This window comes from Mandrillus leucophaeus, unplaced genomic scaffold (genome assembly GCF_000951045.1).
Source record: "Mandrillus leucophaeus isolate KB7577 unplaced genomic scaffold, Mleu.le_1.0 Scaffold960, whole genome shotgun sequence".
In the NCBI taxonomy this organism is placed as follows: Eukaryota; Metazoa; Chordata; class Mammalia; order Primates; family Cercopithecidae; genus Mandrillus; species Mandrillus leucophaeus.
Window position 1 is genome coordinate 1338001 of NW_012110475.1, and position 13298 is coordinate 1351298.

The following is a 13298-nucleotide window of genomic DNA, read 5'->3' on the forward strand; positions in this document are numbered from 1 at the left end:
CTCTGAACTTATTTGGTACCTGCCAATTTAAAATAATCTACTTCCAGTCTTCATTAAGTTCTTCTCAGGTATAAATTTTTTAGAAAGACATCAAGGCTCAGCAAGTATGTAAGGTCATTTGTGGCATATCCAGTTCATGAAAATAATCAACTTCTGGACCTTAGTCCTTTATTCATGCTTATCCCAGTAACTGTAATTTAATGTTCAATGATTTCATAACCCTTGAAAAAGTTAAAAGAAACTGAAGGTGCTTATTTTAGACATCTGAACTTACTGACTATATTTTTGTTGTAGCCATGTGTTTTAACTCCAGCATTCCATACTACAGAGCGTTTTTAGATTATGACTCAGTTAAAAACTAAACTGAACTCAACTAAAACTAATTTACATTCCTGGCATTTAGTCATCAGTTAAATTGGTCAATATATATTTCTTGAGGGTCTAATATACACCATAGACTAAGGCACTGGGAATACAGAAATGAAAACTACAAAGAATAGTCTTTGCCCCGTGAATGCTTGCAGTGTAAATAGGAAGATAAACATTAGGTAAGTCATGGAGGAGAGGAAATATTAAGACACCTGAGAAAAAATATCAAGAGGATCCTACCTACCCATCTCTAAGTCTGTATCTCTGTAAACTAGGAAGAACATAAAGAAGAGCCCACACTTCATCCAAAATGACAATATCTTTATTACATAGGAGGGACACATCCCAAATAATTGTTTATAGCACTCCCAACAATAAAATCAATGGCCTACATGTGAAATTAATTGGAAGCCACAGTCCTAATACACTGTTTTGGCGATTAAGCACATTAGATGGGATTGTTTCAGAAGGCCTAATTATTGTGTCTGCCACACTCATCTGTTTGAGTCATTCCTAACTTTTGGACTGCTGCCTAGACAATTCTGCAATACGGTTTCCGTTGCGTATTCTTTTTTTTTTCTTTAATGCATAACTTTTCTCACTATATTCAAAGCTCAAAGCTCTAAACCGTGCTTTTGCAAATTCTAGATAAGAGTTCAAAAGTTCGTTGGAGTGTTGATTCATTGAGTTTGCATAAAGGTTGATATTTCATTTCTGTTTTGCAGGTTTATCATTTAGAAGTGCCTGTGTGAAGTCACTTTTGCTGGAAACTGCAGCCTGGGAGCTTTCTTTGTATTCACATCTCGCTCTTCTGTCAAGTACACTTTACCCTGACCTTATGAGTGGATGAAGATACCTCAGTTGTCTGACTTTGCCAATTGCTTAATTTCAGAATTCAAAAAGGGGGAAGAAAAACATCCTGCTAAAATATGAACATCTGAGTGTCTTATTTTCTAACATCGTCAATAGCTGTGAGCGTCAGCATTAAATATTCTCCCAAGGAGTGCCATGAAATTGAAGTCACTTTATTAAAAACAGGTGTATCTGCAAAACAGCCAAGAGACTCAGACGTTGAAAGCCAGAGATGACACTGAGCGTGCTTTTATTGTGGCCCGCCATCTTCAAGTGGGACATGTTGATTGATGAGTGATTGCCTGTCCATAAACTCTCTCATCATCCTGTTCCCTGGATTGGACTTCACTAAGCAATTTATCACTCACCTTCAGACTTACATGTGGGAGTTTTCACAACAGTAGTTTTGGAATCATTAGAACTTGGATTGATTTCATCATTTAACAGAAACAAACAGCCCAAATTACTTTATCACCATGGCTTTGAACGTTGCCCCAGTCAGAGATACAAAATGGCTGACATTAGAAGTCTGCAGACAGTTTCAAAGAGGAACATGCTCACGCTCCGATGAAGAATGCAAATTTGCTCATCCCCCCAAAAGTTGTCAGGTTGAAAATGGAAGAGTAATTGCCTGCTTTGATTCCCTAAAGGTAAGAGAATGCGTTTTATGTGTCATTTCAATACCACATTGGACTTGTAAGCAGAAGGCTTTTCACTGCACTTTTACAGAAGTTTAAAAATTGCTTTTAGATTCTGTTTTCTTGTTTGTGGTGACTGTTGGGAGATTTTCACTCAAATTTTTTCATATCAGGCATATATAAATTTTTTACATACCCATGTTTAAATTAAAAATACATGATGATGTATTTCTGGCCTGGCATGACATTCATGTACCCAAGAGTTTTAAATCAAAGTCTGGCTTGTGACAACTGAAGATAAATATTTTATCAACATTTGATCTTCTGGAGGTTATATAAAGGTGAAGAAATTGAATGTGTCACTTTTAAGTGCCAGTTATTCTGACTTAGCTCTTGAAGAGTTTTCTATTCTTACGGCTTTTTTTTTTTTCTTGACCGAGTACTTCCTAAAACCCTTCTTTGAAAATGTGTCATGGCTAACAGAAATTATTAAGTACACATTCAATACTCAATACTTGAGAATCTACTTCATGTGAGTTATATGACAAAAGAAACTAAAGTGATTCAGATGGCTCCCTTGATGAGCTTACTCTCTGGCAGGGAAAATACAGTATATCAGTAAGTATCTACAATGCAAGAAGAAGGGGACACATGCCTTGTGGGAGGAACAGACAGTGAACACATTTCTATGGAGTCCATAGAAGAGAGCTGGCTTCCAACAGACTGTTTCAAGACATGTTTTTGGAGATTCAAGGCATCTGAGTCGTATACTGATTTGGGTGGAGTTAGGAAGATAGAGAGAATTTAATGAAAGATCTAGAAGTGGCATGAGTTTTAACCCATAATGCTGTGGAGTGTATTCAGCCCTAACATTATGAATCTGAGATTGTCTAGGGCAGTCCTACAGGCATAATAATATTGTTTCCAGGAGCAATAAATAAGGCACATAGATTAAAAGAGCTCAGTGTTTACATCTCTGCAAGACTTCAGTAAGTTTACCAAATAATTAAGAAAATTGTTTATCAATGCTCTTGACATGATTTGAGAAATTATACAGCTGTTAGTTTACAAAATAGTGACCCTAGCCTATTCCTGAGTGTCAAAGAGACTGAGTTGTCCTTTAGGACAATTTTGTCTTAAGTAAAAAATTATGTCTTATAAGACATAAGTCAAAATTTATAATTCTTATAAGACTTCAAACTATACATTTAAATTTTAATATATCTTAAAGGGAAAATTTGTCAATACACTCAAAGCAGGAAAATGTATTTCTGACCCAACGAAAAAGTCTTTTAAGGGTAAAATTTTGACAAAATAGATCTGTAATCTACATCAATACCTACTCCCATTTTATTCCTTTTTATCATAAAACGCTTATTAGGCTAGACTTTAAAATGATGAATTGTTTTGCCTAAAATGGAAATGAATAGATGGATAAATCACAATTCATATAAACTTTTATAACAGTACAAGCATGGTTATATATATTTTGCCTTTAGTCAAAAAAGTAAACCAAGTCTGTATTTGCCTCTGTGATTATCAGCAATAGAAACATTCACTATGAAAAAGCAGTGCAGGCCGGGCACAGTGGCTCATGCCTGTAATCCCAGCACTTTCGGAGGCTGAGGTGGGCAGATCATGAGGTCAGGAGTTCGAGACCAGCCTGGCCAGCATGGTGAAACCCTGTCTCTACTAAAATACAAAAAATTAGCAGCGCATGGTGATGCGTGCCTGTAATCCCAGTTACTTGGAAGGCTGAGGCAGGAGAATCACTTGAACCTAGGAGGCGGAGGTTACAGTGAACCGAGATTGCACCACTACACTCCAGCCTGGGTGATAGAGCGAGACTCTGTCTCAAAAAAAAAAAAAAAAAAGCAGTGTAGATTTAAAACTAGATCATAAAAGCTTCAAGATATGAAAACAGGTCAGTGATGATAAATTAATTTTTCAGGTCATCCCTAATTTTTCCATCTTATTAATCCAAGCCTTCTCCAGTTGGATATTTAATAGTAAACATCACATTTTTTGCCAGTTTTTTAAAAACCTTATATTCTTTAATGTAATTAGAGAAATATGGGGAAAATAATTCCTGACCTATTAAGGCCAAGTATTTCATGAATATCAACTAGGCAACAACGCCTAGATCCTTGCTATTCACCACATCACTGTGGATTCACTGGGACCAGAATTGTTTGAGGAATCCAGCCCCCAGAATAAAGGGTCATGAACCATTTGTTCAGCATAAAAACGTGAGCCAAGTTGTGAGAATGTTGACCACCACTCAAGTAAAAAAAGGCTGTACAAATCATTTTCAGAAGTGCCTGGTGGAACCTTTTTGAGGCGTTGAAGCATAGTTATATAGTGCCTCAAGTTATCAGTTCCCTTTCAGATTGTAAAATTTCAGGTTATTTAATGAGTGCAACATTATATATTTTTAAAACTGTCCAGCTGAAAAGAATGTGAAAACGGCCCACAGGCATGGGGTGAAATAGATCTGAGTCTAAATACCTGCTCAACTACTTCCCAGCCTTGGGTGTGTCATTTATGACTTTTTGACTTGGTTTCCTCATCAGTAAAAGGAGGATATTCAGCAGAGAAACTGGCTGAAGTAAGCACGGTCTGTAGCAACACGCTGGCAGATTCACCTTACAAGGTTCGTGTGAGGATTGCAAACTCTTTCCACAGGACAGACCAATCAGAAAAGCACTCAAAAAATAGTAGCTAAAAAGAAAAATAATGACAATGATAATGATGAAGCTGTTTAACTTTATTTCATAATCGATTAAAAAAAGACAATGTTGCTCAGTGTGCAACAGAGAGAACTCAGTGTGCAATTGGAACCAGTGTGCAATAGAGAGAAGCAGCAAGGGCTTTGAAATCAGATGGACCAGGACTTGACTAAGCCTGGCTGGGACCTAGGCAAGCTTCATCACTTGGGACGAGTTATTTTACCTCGTTGGCTTCAGTTTTCTCTTACATAAAATCGATCTAATTCCCACTTCATAAGGTTACTTCAAAGACTACCTGACCTGTGGCATCCCACATACTTAGCCCAGGGCTGAACAAGTTAGGACCTGGCAATGTTAGTTTCTTTCCCTTCGTAATAAAGTATCCCAGGATAGCCCCTGATTTTGATGACTAGCTTTAAAGGCAAGATCTTGTGCCCAACTCTTAACAAGTCCAAACTTTCAAGAATCAACTGTGTGAATGATAGTACCTCAATTATACAAATTAGCCATGACAAGAAAAAAGATTTGGGGGACACAATATTTTTGTTATTTATTACAAGATATTTTGTGCAAACACTGTGAAGTATTTATTTATAACTGTGAAAGGAATCTATGTTGGACTGCCAGTTTGGGGACAAGTCAATCTGAGTCTTTTTTATTGTTGTTATGTGTTATTTACAAATATGAGTAAACTTTTCCATAAGTATGTACTAAATTTGTTGGTGGAAAGTGATTTGCTGAGCTCTTTGGCATGAGAATTATACATATATAAATGCATTTATAGAAGACATTTTGGAAAATATAGTACAGTTCTTACTGTGAAATTTGTGCGTTTTTCACATACCTTGTTGTTGTATTTTATGTAAAACACTGAGCATGGAAGCAGCTGTGATTTTTTTTGGCAGTTTCAGTATTATTATGAACAGTAGACTTTGTTTAACGATTTTTCTGAAAGGCCAGGTCACATTCCAGAATGCTGTGTTCCACAACTTAGGTTAACTTGACAAAATGCAAACTGTTTTATGAGCAATCGTCTCCCTTGGAGCAGAGGCCTTGACCACGTTAACCACGTCTCTGATGCTTTTATGATCCATGAAACGCTTTCTCTCATAGCTAAAATGTTTGAGATTTTTCTTTCCAGATTCTTTTTTCCTATAATTGATAGGAATTAATCTGAACCATTTGGTAAATTGAACATCAGGAAGGGAGCACATAAAGTAACATTAATGCTTATTAAGACTAAAAGTGTCAGTATTTACCACTTTCAGGAAGTATTTATTTGCTTAAACATTTGAATTCGCACTCAGCTTTAAAAAGGGACACAACTTTAAAAATAGGATTGCTAATTTTGGTTAAAAACACTCAGAGTATGGGGGAAAATTGTTTAGACAATTTTTAGAAATTTAGACGTAATCTTTTGTAATAAAAATTTATTTCAAGTACAGTGAGATCCTTTTTAACACCTGCATCAGATGATGTCACTCCTCTGTTCAGGATCTTCCAGTGGCTTCTCACCACAGTCAGAGTAAAGAGCAACACTGCAAAGGCTGCCTAGGCCCTGTGAGATCTGCTTCCCCCTCCTGCCACCTGACTTCATTTCTATCGCCACCACCCCCTCCAACCCACTCCAGCATCTTTGCTGTCCCCTGAATATGCCAAGTAGGCTTTGCCTTAGGGCATCTGCACTTGCTCTTTCCTCTGTTTGGAATACTCTTGCCTCAGCCACACAAACAGCATGTTTCCTGGTTTCCTTAAGGTTTCTGATTAAAAATGCCAATTTGTGAATGAAGCCTTTCTGCCAACTTATTTCAAATTGTAATTCTGCCATTGCTGGGATCCCACTTCTTTCTTACCTGGTTTTACTGCTCCCCCAACACCAGCATTTGATATGAGAGATGGTAATTTGTTTATTGGTTTATTATCTGTCTCCCTTCTCCACTCTGCTAGAATATAAGCTCTATGTGGATAGGGACTGTGTCTGTTGTGATCACTCTTGTGTTCCTGGAACCTAGAACAGTGTCTCATACATAATAGATACTCAATAAATATTTGTTGAATTGCATGTTCTCCATGTTCATCAGGAAAGTTTTCAAGCCTCTCAGATAGGGCTGCTGGATTTGATTGTACAGGGGTGCACTGCACTCTAGGGGCACCTTTCTCATCACAGTCTATGTGATTGACACCCCCTGGAGTTGTGCAGTGGACAACCTGTACAGCCATGTGCTGTTGCCCTGGGGTCAGTATCCAGATTGCAAAATCAGGGAGTTCTGTGTAGGAATTTCAAGGCGCAGGTGTGACTCTGAAAGTATAATACAACATTGACAAATTTTCAAGTAAATAATTTGATTTCCTCTTCAGGGTAATTCAAGCTGCATATGATACAGAAACTACTTTTTTTCTACCCTCGTTGTCTGTCTAAATTTCAAAGATGTGAAGTGGAAGTTGCTCATTTGCTTATGGGATGCTGTCTATAAGTTAGCTGATGGCAATATGTAATTTGCCAAGACTTTAAGTTCATGTTCTTAAATTGCTATTGGGCTCCTTAATAGCCGTGAATTCTTTGCAGAAATTGTTTGAGTATTTTCTCAATGATTAATTTTGGCCTGATTTGCAAATATAACCTCAGACAATTTTTTTATTATCAATAGTCATCATTGTAGTAACATAGAGCCTACTATATGCCAGGTACTTTTCATGCATTATTTATTCCAATAACTCTGTCAGGTAAATATGATTAAATCACCCTTATAGATGTGGACACAGGTTCAAAAATTTAAGTAGCTCACTTGTGACTACCAAACTCATGAATGATGGAGAAGGGGCCTGACTCCAGGTAAGTGTGGCTCCTAGCCAGCACTATGCATTCCCTTCTTGTAACTGCTCTTACTGAATAAGTCACTGATGTGGTTAATTCCAAAATTCTTAATAGCTTAATAATATTCATGTTTAACAAGATTAGCATGTTGAGGAGATCCAAAAAAAATTCTAGGCCAAGTGCAGTGACTCACACCTGTAGTCCCAGCACTTTGGGAGGCAAAGGCAAGAGGATTCCTTGAGCCTGGGAGGTCAAGACCAGCCTGGGCAACATAGTGAGACCCCATCTCTACAAACAAATTTTAAAAATTAGCCAGTTCTGGTGGCATGCACTTGTGATCCCAGCTACTTGGGAGGCTGAGGCAGGAGGATTATTGAGCCCAGGAGGTTGAGGTTGTAGTGAGCCATGATTGCGCCACTGTACTCCAGCCTTGGGGACACAGCAAGACTTCATCTCAAAAAAAAAAAAGTCAAAAACCATTCTAAAATAGAAGCTCCCAGGTTTTAGAAGCTATCTAAAACCTGTTTAGATAGCAGAAATTTCAATCTTTAAAAGACAGAGACACTGCAAGAGAAAGTAAGGCATATGTTGTATTTGTTTGTTTGTGTCTGTCTATAAATATTATACCATCACCTACTAAATCTCTGTAACAAAAATGGTTTTTGTCCAAGGCATTGTTGGTGTGTGTGTGTGCCCATGTGATTCTGAAATGCATAAGTCAGTTTTAGAATGTAACGGAGCACAGGCAGGTTCATGCTTCAAGATTCTTGGACCCACCAATTGTATTTTCTGAAAACAAGCCCATCTCTTCCATTTGACTTCAGCTGTTCTGGGTATATCAACCACTTCCCCTGTGCACCCTCTCTGGACACTATTCAGACTTCATATCATAGTTTTCTCCTGGAAATCCATGCCCAGTGAGAGCCCAGAAGCTTCTGAAAGATGGGATTGTGTCTTACTTATTGTCATGCCCCAGCACCTAGCATGGCATCTGGCACAGAGCGGAAGTACAGTCATCCCCAGAGAGTGCAGACATGAACAAAGAAACCCGTACAACTTTTCCAGATGGACCTAGTGCTGCTCCATCAGTGATCTCCAGACCAAAACCTTCCTTGTATATCATTCACCATTTCCTTTAACATCTCTGTTTCATTTTGCAGTTTGGTTATTCGAGGAGAATTCTCTCCTGCTACTTTTTGCCTGTGTTATTTTCCTAGTTCTTTCACCACGCTCACCGCCCTTCCTACTTTCCCTCTAATGCCACCTCTTCCTCCCCTTGTTCCCTCAGTATGGATGCTCCCCAAGACTCAGGATCAGCTTTTCCTAGTTCAGGTTCAGCCATCAGCTCTGAAAGCTCATCTGCTTTTATGCATTCATTTCCCACCTCTGTGCCAATGAATCCCAAATCTGGGTGTGTGCCCTCACTTGACACCACCGTGGCTCCAACTACCTACTGAACATTCCCATCTGAATGGCCCTTTGTCACCTCCAGTGCCACATCTCTAAATCCAAACTCTTGCCTTCCTACTGCAATCCACCCCCACCCCCGAGTGCCTTGTTCCCCGGGCATAAAACCTGACCACTATGGCCCAAACTCTTGGTCCTTTCTTTTTTGTTGTGGTTTTTCAGGTTGTAGGGAAGTATAATACCTTTAAGAATTAATCAAAACTAAGAAATCTTTACCCAGAAAACTATCCATACTCACAGACTATTACAAACAATCTGCAGGGTTTCATGTTTGCTTCTAGAAATTATCTATACATTGCAAGTTAAGAAATCTTCATCTTAAGAGAAGTCTGAAACATTTAAGAAGGCCTGAGGGTCTTTAAAAAAAACCTTTGAGTTAGTTTACAAATTTGCCCAGAGTCAAGATTAGCACCAAATTCCTCCCAATACCCAAGATATTCTGTGCTAAGGAAGGAGAAACATGCAGCTTTCAGGATAAAAGCAGAACCATGACTCCCTAAGAGCAGGTGGGATCAGTTTCAGTGCTTTGAGTAAGCAAAGAAATGAGGATTTTCAGGGCGTCGTCAGGCACCTCCAAATGTCTCACTTAGGGAAGGTACATATGCGCCACAGAGAAAGTCCTTTTCCTGGAGAGAAAGCCACTTTCCTGGAGACAGCGTCCTCCAGCAAGATGCCTACATTCTAGCCCATTTTACAATTTAGAGTTAGACAAAATCATCTCTGTTTCAGTTTCCTAAGGCCGTCGTACAAAGTACCACAAACTGTGTGGTTTAAAACACCTGAAATGTGTTCTTTCTCATATCTGGAGGCCAGAAGTCCGAAATCAAAGTGCTGATAGGGCCACACTCCCTCTGAAGCCCCTGGGGTTGGGGAAGTTGGGGGAAAGGGATGGGAACCAATTCTTGCCTCTTTCGGCTTTTGGTAGCGCTGTTTCTTGGCTCATGGCAGCCTCACTCCAATCTCTACCTCCCTCTTCAGATGGCCATCTTTCTGTGTGTCTCCCTTCAAATCATCTTCCTGGTGTTTGAGTCTGTGGTCAAATTTCTCCTTCTTATAAGGACATCGGTTATATTGGGTTAAGGCCCCACCCTTCTTTGGTATGACCTCATCTTAAATTACATCTGCGACTACCCTATTTCCAAATAAAGTCACATTCTGAGGAACTGGGGGTTAGGACTTCAACATATATTTTGGGGGAACACAATTCAACCCATTAAAATAATATATACACCTAGAAAACATCAGAAATCCAACACTGTAGTCTAATTCAATTCTGATGATTGGATTTGGCAAGAGAGAGGAGGCTTGCAAAACTCTAGAGGGTCTTTGGTACTGAATCGAAGAAGGAATGATGACAAACTGGCGTTCCATGATTACAACATTCTTTGGTTAAAACATGTACAAATAATTCATGGAGAAAAATAGCAACATTGATTTTCACCTATAAATGAATGGAATACAATATCAATGTTTATTTTCATTGTATTTTTTATAGTTAGGTTTATTACTCATTTTGCTTTGGGCAGTGATGCTAACTTTTGTTAGTCAGTGTATCGGTTCTTATGAAACCATTCATTATTAAGGCTTAAGGAGAAAGAAATATTTATGTTACAGGATTTGTTTAATATTCTATTCTTTTTAAAAATGAAAATAGTCAGCATTTTGTCAGTACCTTTCTTTCAGTCAAACTTTTGTTTATATTTTAGGATTTGAAAAAAATGACACAATAGGAAGCAAAGATTTAAAATTAAAAGCCCTGGCCTGGGAATCTGCATCTGAGCCCTGCCTTTGTCACATGTAACTTTGTATCGTTTTGCCTCTCTGGGATCCAAGTGTCTCACTAGCAAATATTCTTTAGCTCACTCATTCATTCATTCATTCATTCATTCATTCATTCTCTCATTAACTAAACAAAAGGGGGCAAATAAAAAGGAACCAGGAAGGTGATATGAACAAATGACTCAGCTCTCCGTGTTGGAGAGACTCAGGAATTGCTGGAGACAGCAGAAAATTCAGTGAGGAGCTCATGACCCCTTTAACGACAGCAGCTACTACTCAGCAATAGACAGCTGTTGCTTGCCTTGTGATAATCTGAATAATTGTTAAAGAGAAACAGAAATTCAAATTTTGATGTGATGTTTCCCAATTTCTGAATCTTGGCAATCAATTAAAATCTTTTTAAACCTTAGAGTCCAAATAAAACACATCTTCAGGATGGATTCAGCCAGTAGACTGCCATATTTAACCTCTAAAATAAACAAATAAATATTGATTAGGTGCTCTTAAACACTGGGAATATAACAGCATAGATTGCTTCTTCTATCAATAGAGATCACTGAAGGCACAGTGAATTTATCAACTGCTCTTAATCATCCTTGAAAGACTGTATTCACACTGATTTGGTGATTCACTCTCATCTGGTTTTCCCCTCACCTCATTGGCCAGTCCTCTGCCTCCCTTCCTGAATCTTTTTCCTTCTGACCTCTAAATATTGGACTCTCTCCAGACTCAGTCCTTGAACATCTTCTCTACACATCCATGGTGGCACCTTACTCTTCTTAGAACTCACCAAACACGTTCTTGCCTTAAAGCCTTTGCACTTGCTGGGGCAGCCACCAGAACACTTGGCCTGCCAGATGTCTTTATCCAATCCAACGACCATAAACATTTCTAGATGCTAAATATTTCTTGATTTCTGTCTCAGCCCTGATTTCTCTCCTTAACTCTAGTCTTATGTATTCAATTGCTTACCTGACATATCTACTTGGATATTTATTTAATGACATCTCAAACTTAATGTGTCCACTAATAACTTTTTAATTCCCCACTCAACCTACTGTTCTCATTGGAACAATTCTCAGTAGATGGTACCATTCCTTCGGTGGATCAGATCAAACACCTTGAAACCCACCTTCATTCTCCTCTTGTCGTTGCTGCCATATCCAATCCATTATAAGTCCTATTCTCTCTGTCTTCAAACAGACCCTAAATTAAAGCACTTTTCATCACTTCTATCATGACCACCCCAGTTCAAACCACCATCGTGTCTCATATGGACTATTATAGTAGCCTGCTAGCTCTCACTTCTCTACTCTAGCACTCAGCGATCCTTTTAAAACATAAGTCACAGCATGCCAGTCTCTTGCTCAAAATCTTCCAGTAGTTCCCATTTCATTTATGAAATTCAAAGTCCCTTAAGGCCCTATGTGATGTTTCACCTGTTGCATTTCTGGCCCCACAGATCAGCCACCTGCTCCCCCGCCCCCTGCGCTGTGCTGCAGCCACACTGGCCTGTTTATTCTTCAGGGCCTTGACACTGGCTGTTCCCTCCACCTGGAATGCTCTTCTCCCAGGGAACTGCAAGCCTCAGTTCTTCATGTTAGTCTGGTCTTTGCTTAAATGTCACGTTTGCTCACAAAAGCAACCCTGGAATTATCTTTATGTGACGCTATCTACTGTGTCTCTCCACTTTCTGTTTCCCCCACTGAATGTAAGGCTGGGAGACAGGAACTGCCCTGTTGTAGCCCTGTGCCTGGCAGCTACTGGCTGTACACCCATGCTTGCTAGTGAAGAAATGTATCCTTATATCCTAAATTTTAAGATTCTAACTGTTCCAATAAAATTCAGATAGCTTTTCTGGCTGCTTGTTACTCAGTTTTTCCCATTAATGTACAAACAGAAAAACATCACTGCTCAAGGCTTTGTACAAAGAAGGCTCTTTGGTTTACAACTGAAAGGTGTTGCATGCTCACTCATGTTTATAGCTGTCCTAAAAGCAGGTCACATGGAGACTTGCTCACAAGTGTCAGCTAGAGCTATTACAATTCATGGATTGGCTTGTTGGGCAACTTCACCGTTCCCAAAATCTTGGCCCTAGACTGATGCTGGTGTTTGATAAAATTTTCACTAGTCTGCTCTGAAATAAGGACACTGAAATACGTTTTTCTCATTAAGGTAAATTCATTCAATTTAAAGGCTGTTTTTTTAAATTGACATATATTGTGGGGTACATAGTGATGTTTTCATGCATATAATATACAGTGATCAGATCAGGACAATTAGCATATCCATCAAACATTATCATTTCTTTGTGTTGGGACATTCAATATTCCAGCCATTTGAAACTATAATTTCTATATTATTTTAACTACAGTCTACCCACAGTGATATCGAACACTAGAACTTATTCCCCCGATTTAGCTGTAATTTTCTACAAAACGTTGTTTTTTATTCCAAGATTGTTTTCTTCTTATTATTCTAATTTTTATGTTTATTGCTTTTTCTTTTTTCTTTTTTTGAGACAGAGTTTCGGCCTTGTTGCCCAGGCTGGAGTGCAGTGGTGTGATCTCGGCTCACTGCAACCTCCGCCTCCTGGGTTCAAGTGATCATCCTGCCTCAGCCTTAGGAGTAGCTGGGATTACAGGCGCC

General features: G+C 38.8%; 1 protein-coding gene across 3 annotated transcripts in view; it reads left to right on the forward strand.

The window, feature by feature from the left end:
• MBNL2 (muscleblind-like splicing regulator 2) overlaps positions 1-13298 on the forward strand; it is a 174235-nt gene that overhangs the window by 50970 nt on the left and 109967 nt on the right. For all 3 annotated transcript variants that reach the window (XM_011970662.1, XM_011970661.1, XM_011970663.1), the window contains exon 2: positions 1095-1871. In XM_011970662.1, coding sequence (XP_011826052.1) covers positions 1698-1871 — 174 coding nt within the window. In that variant the 5' untranslated portion in view covers positions 1095-1697. The remainder of the gene's footprint in view (positions 1-1094; positions 1872-13298) is intronic.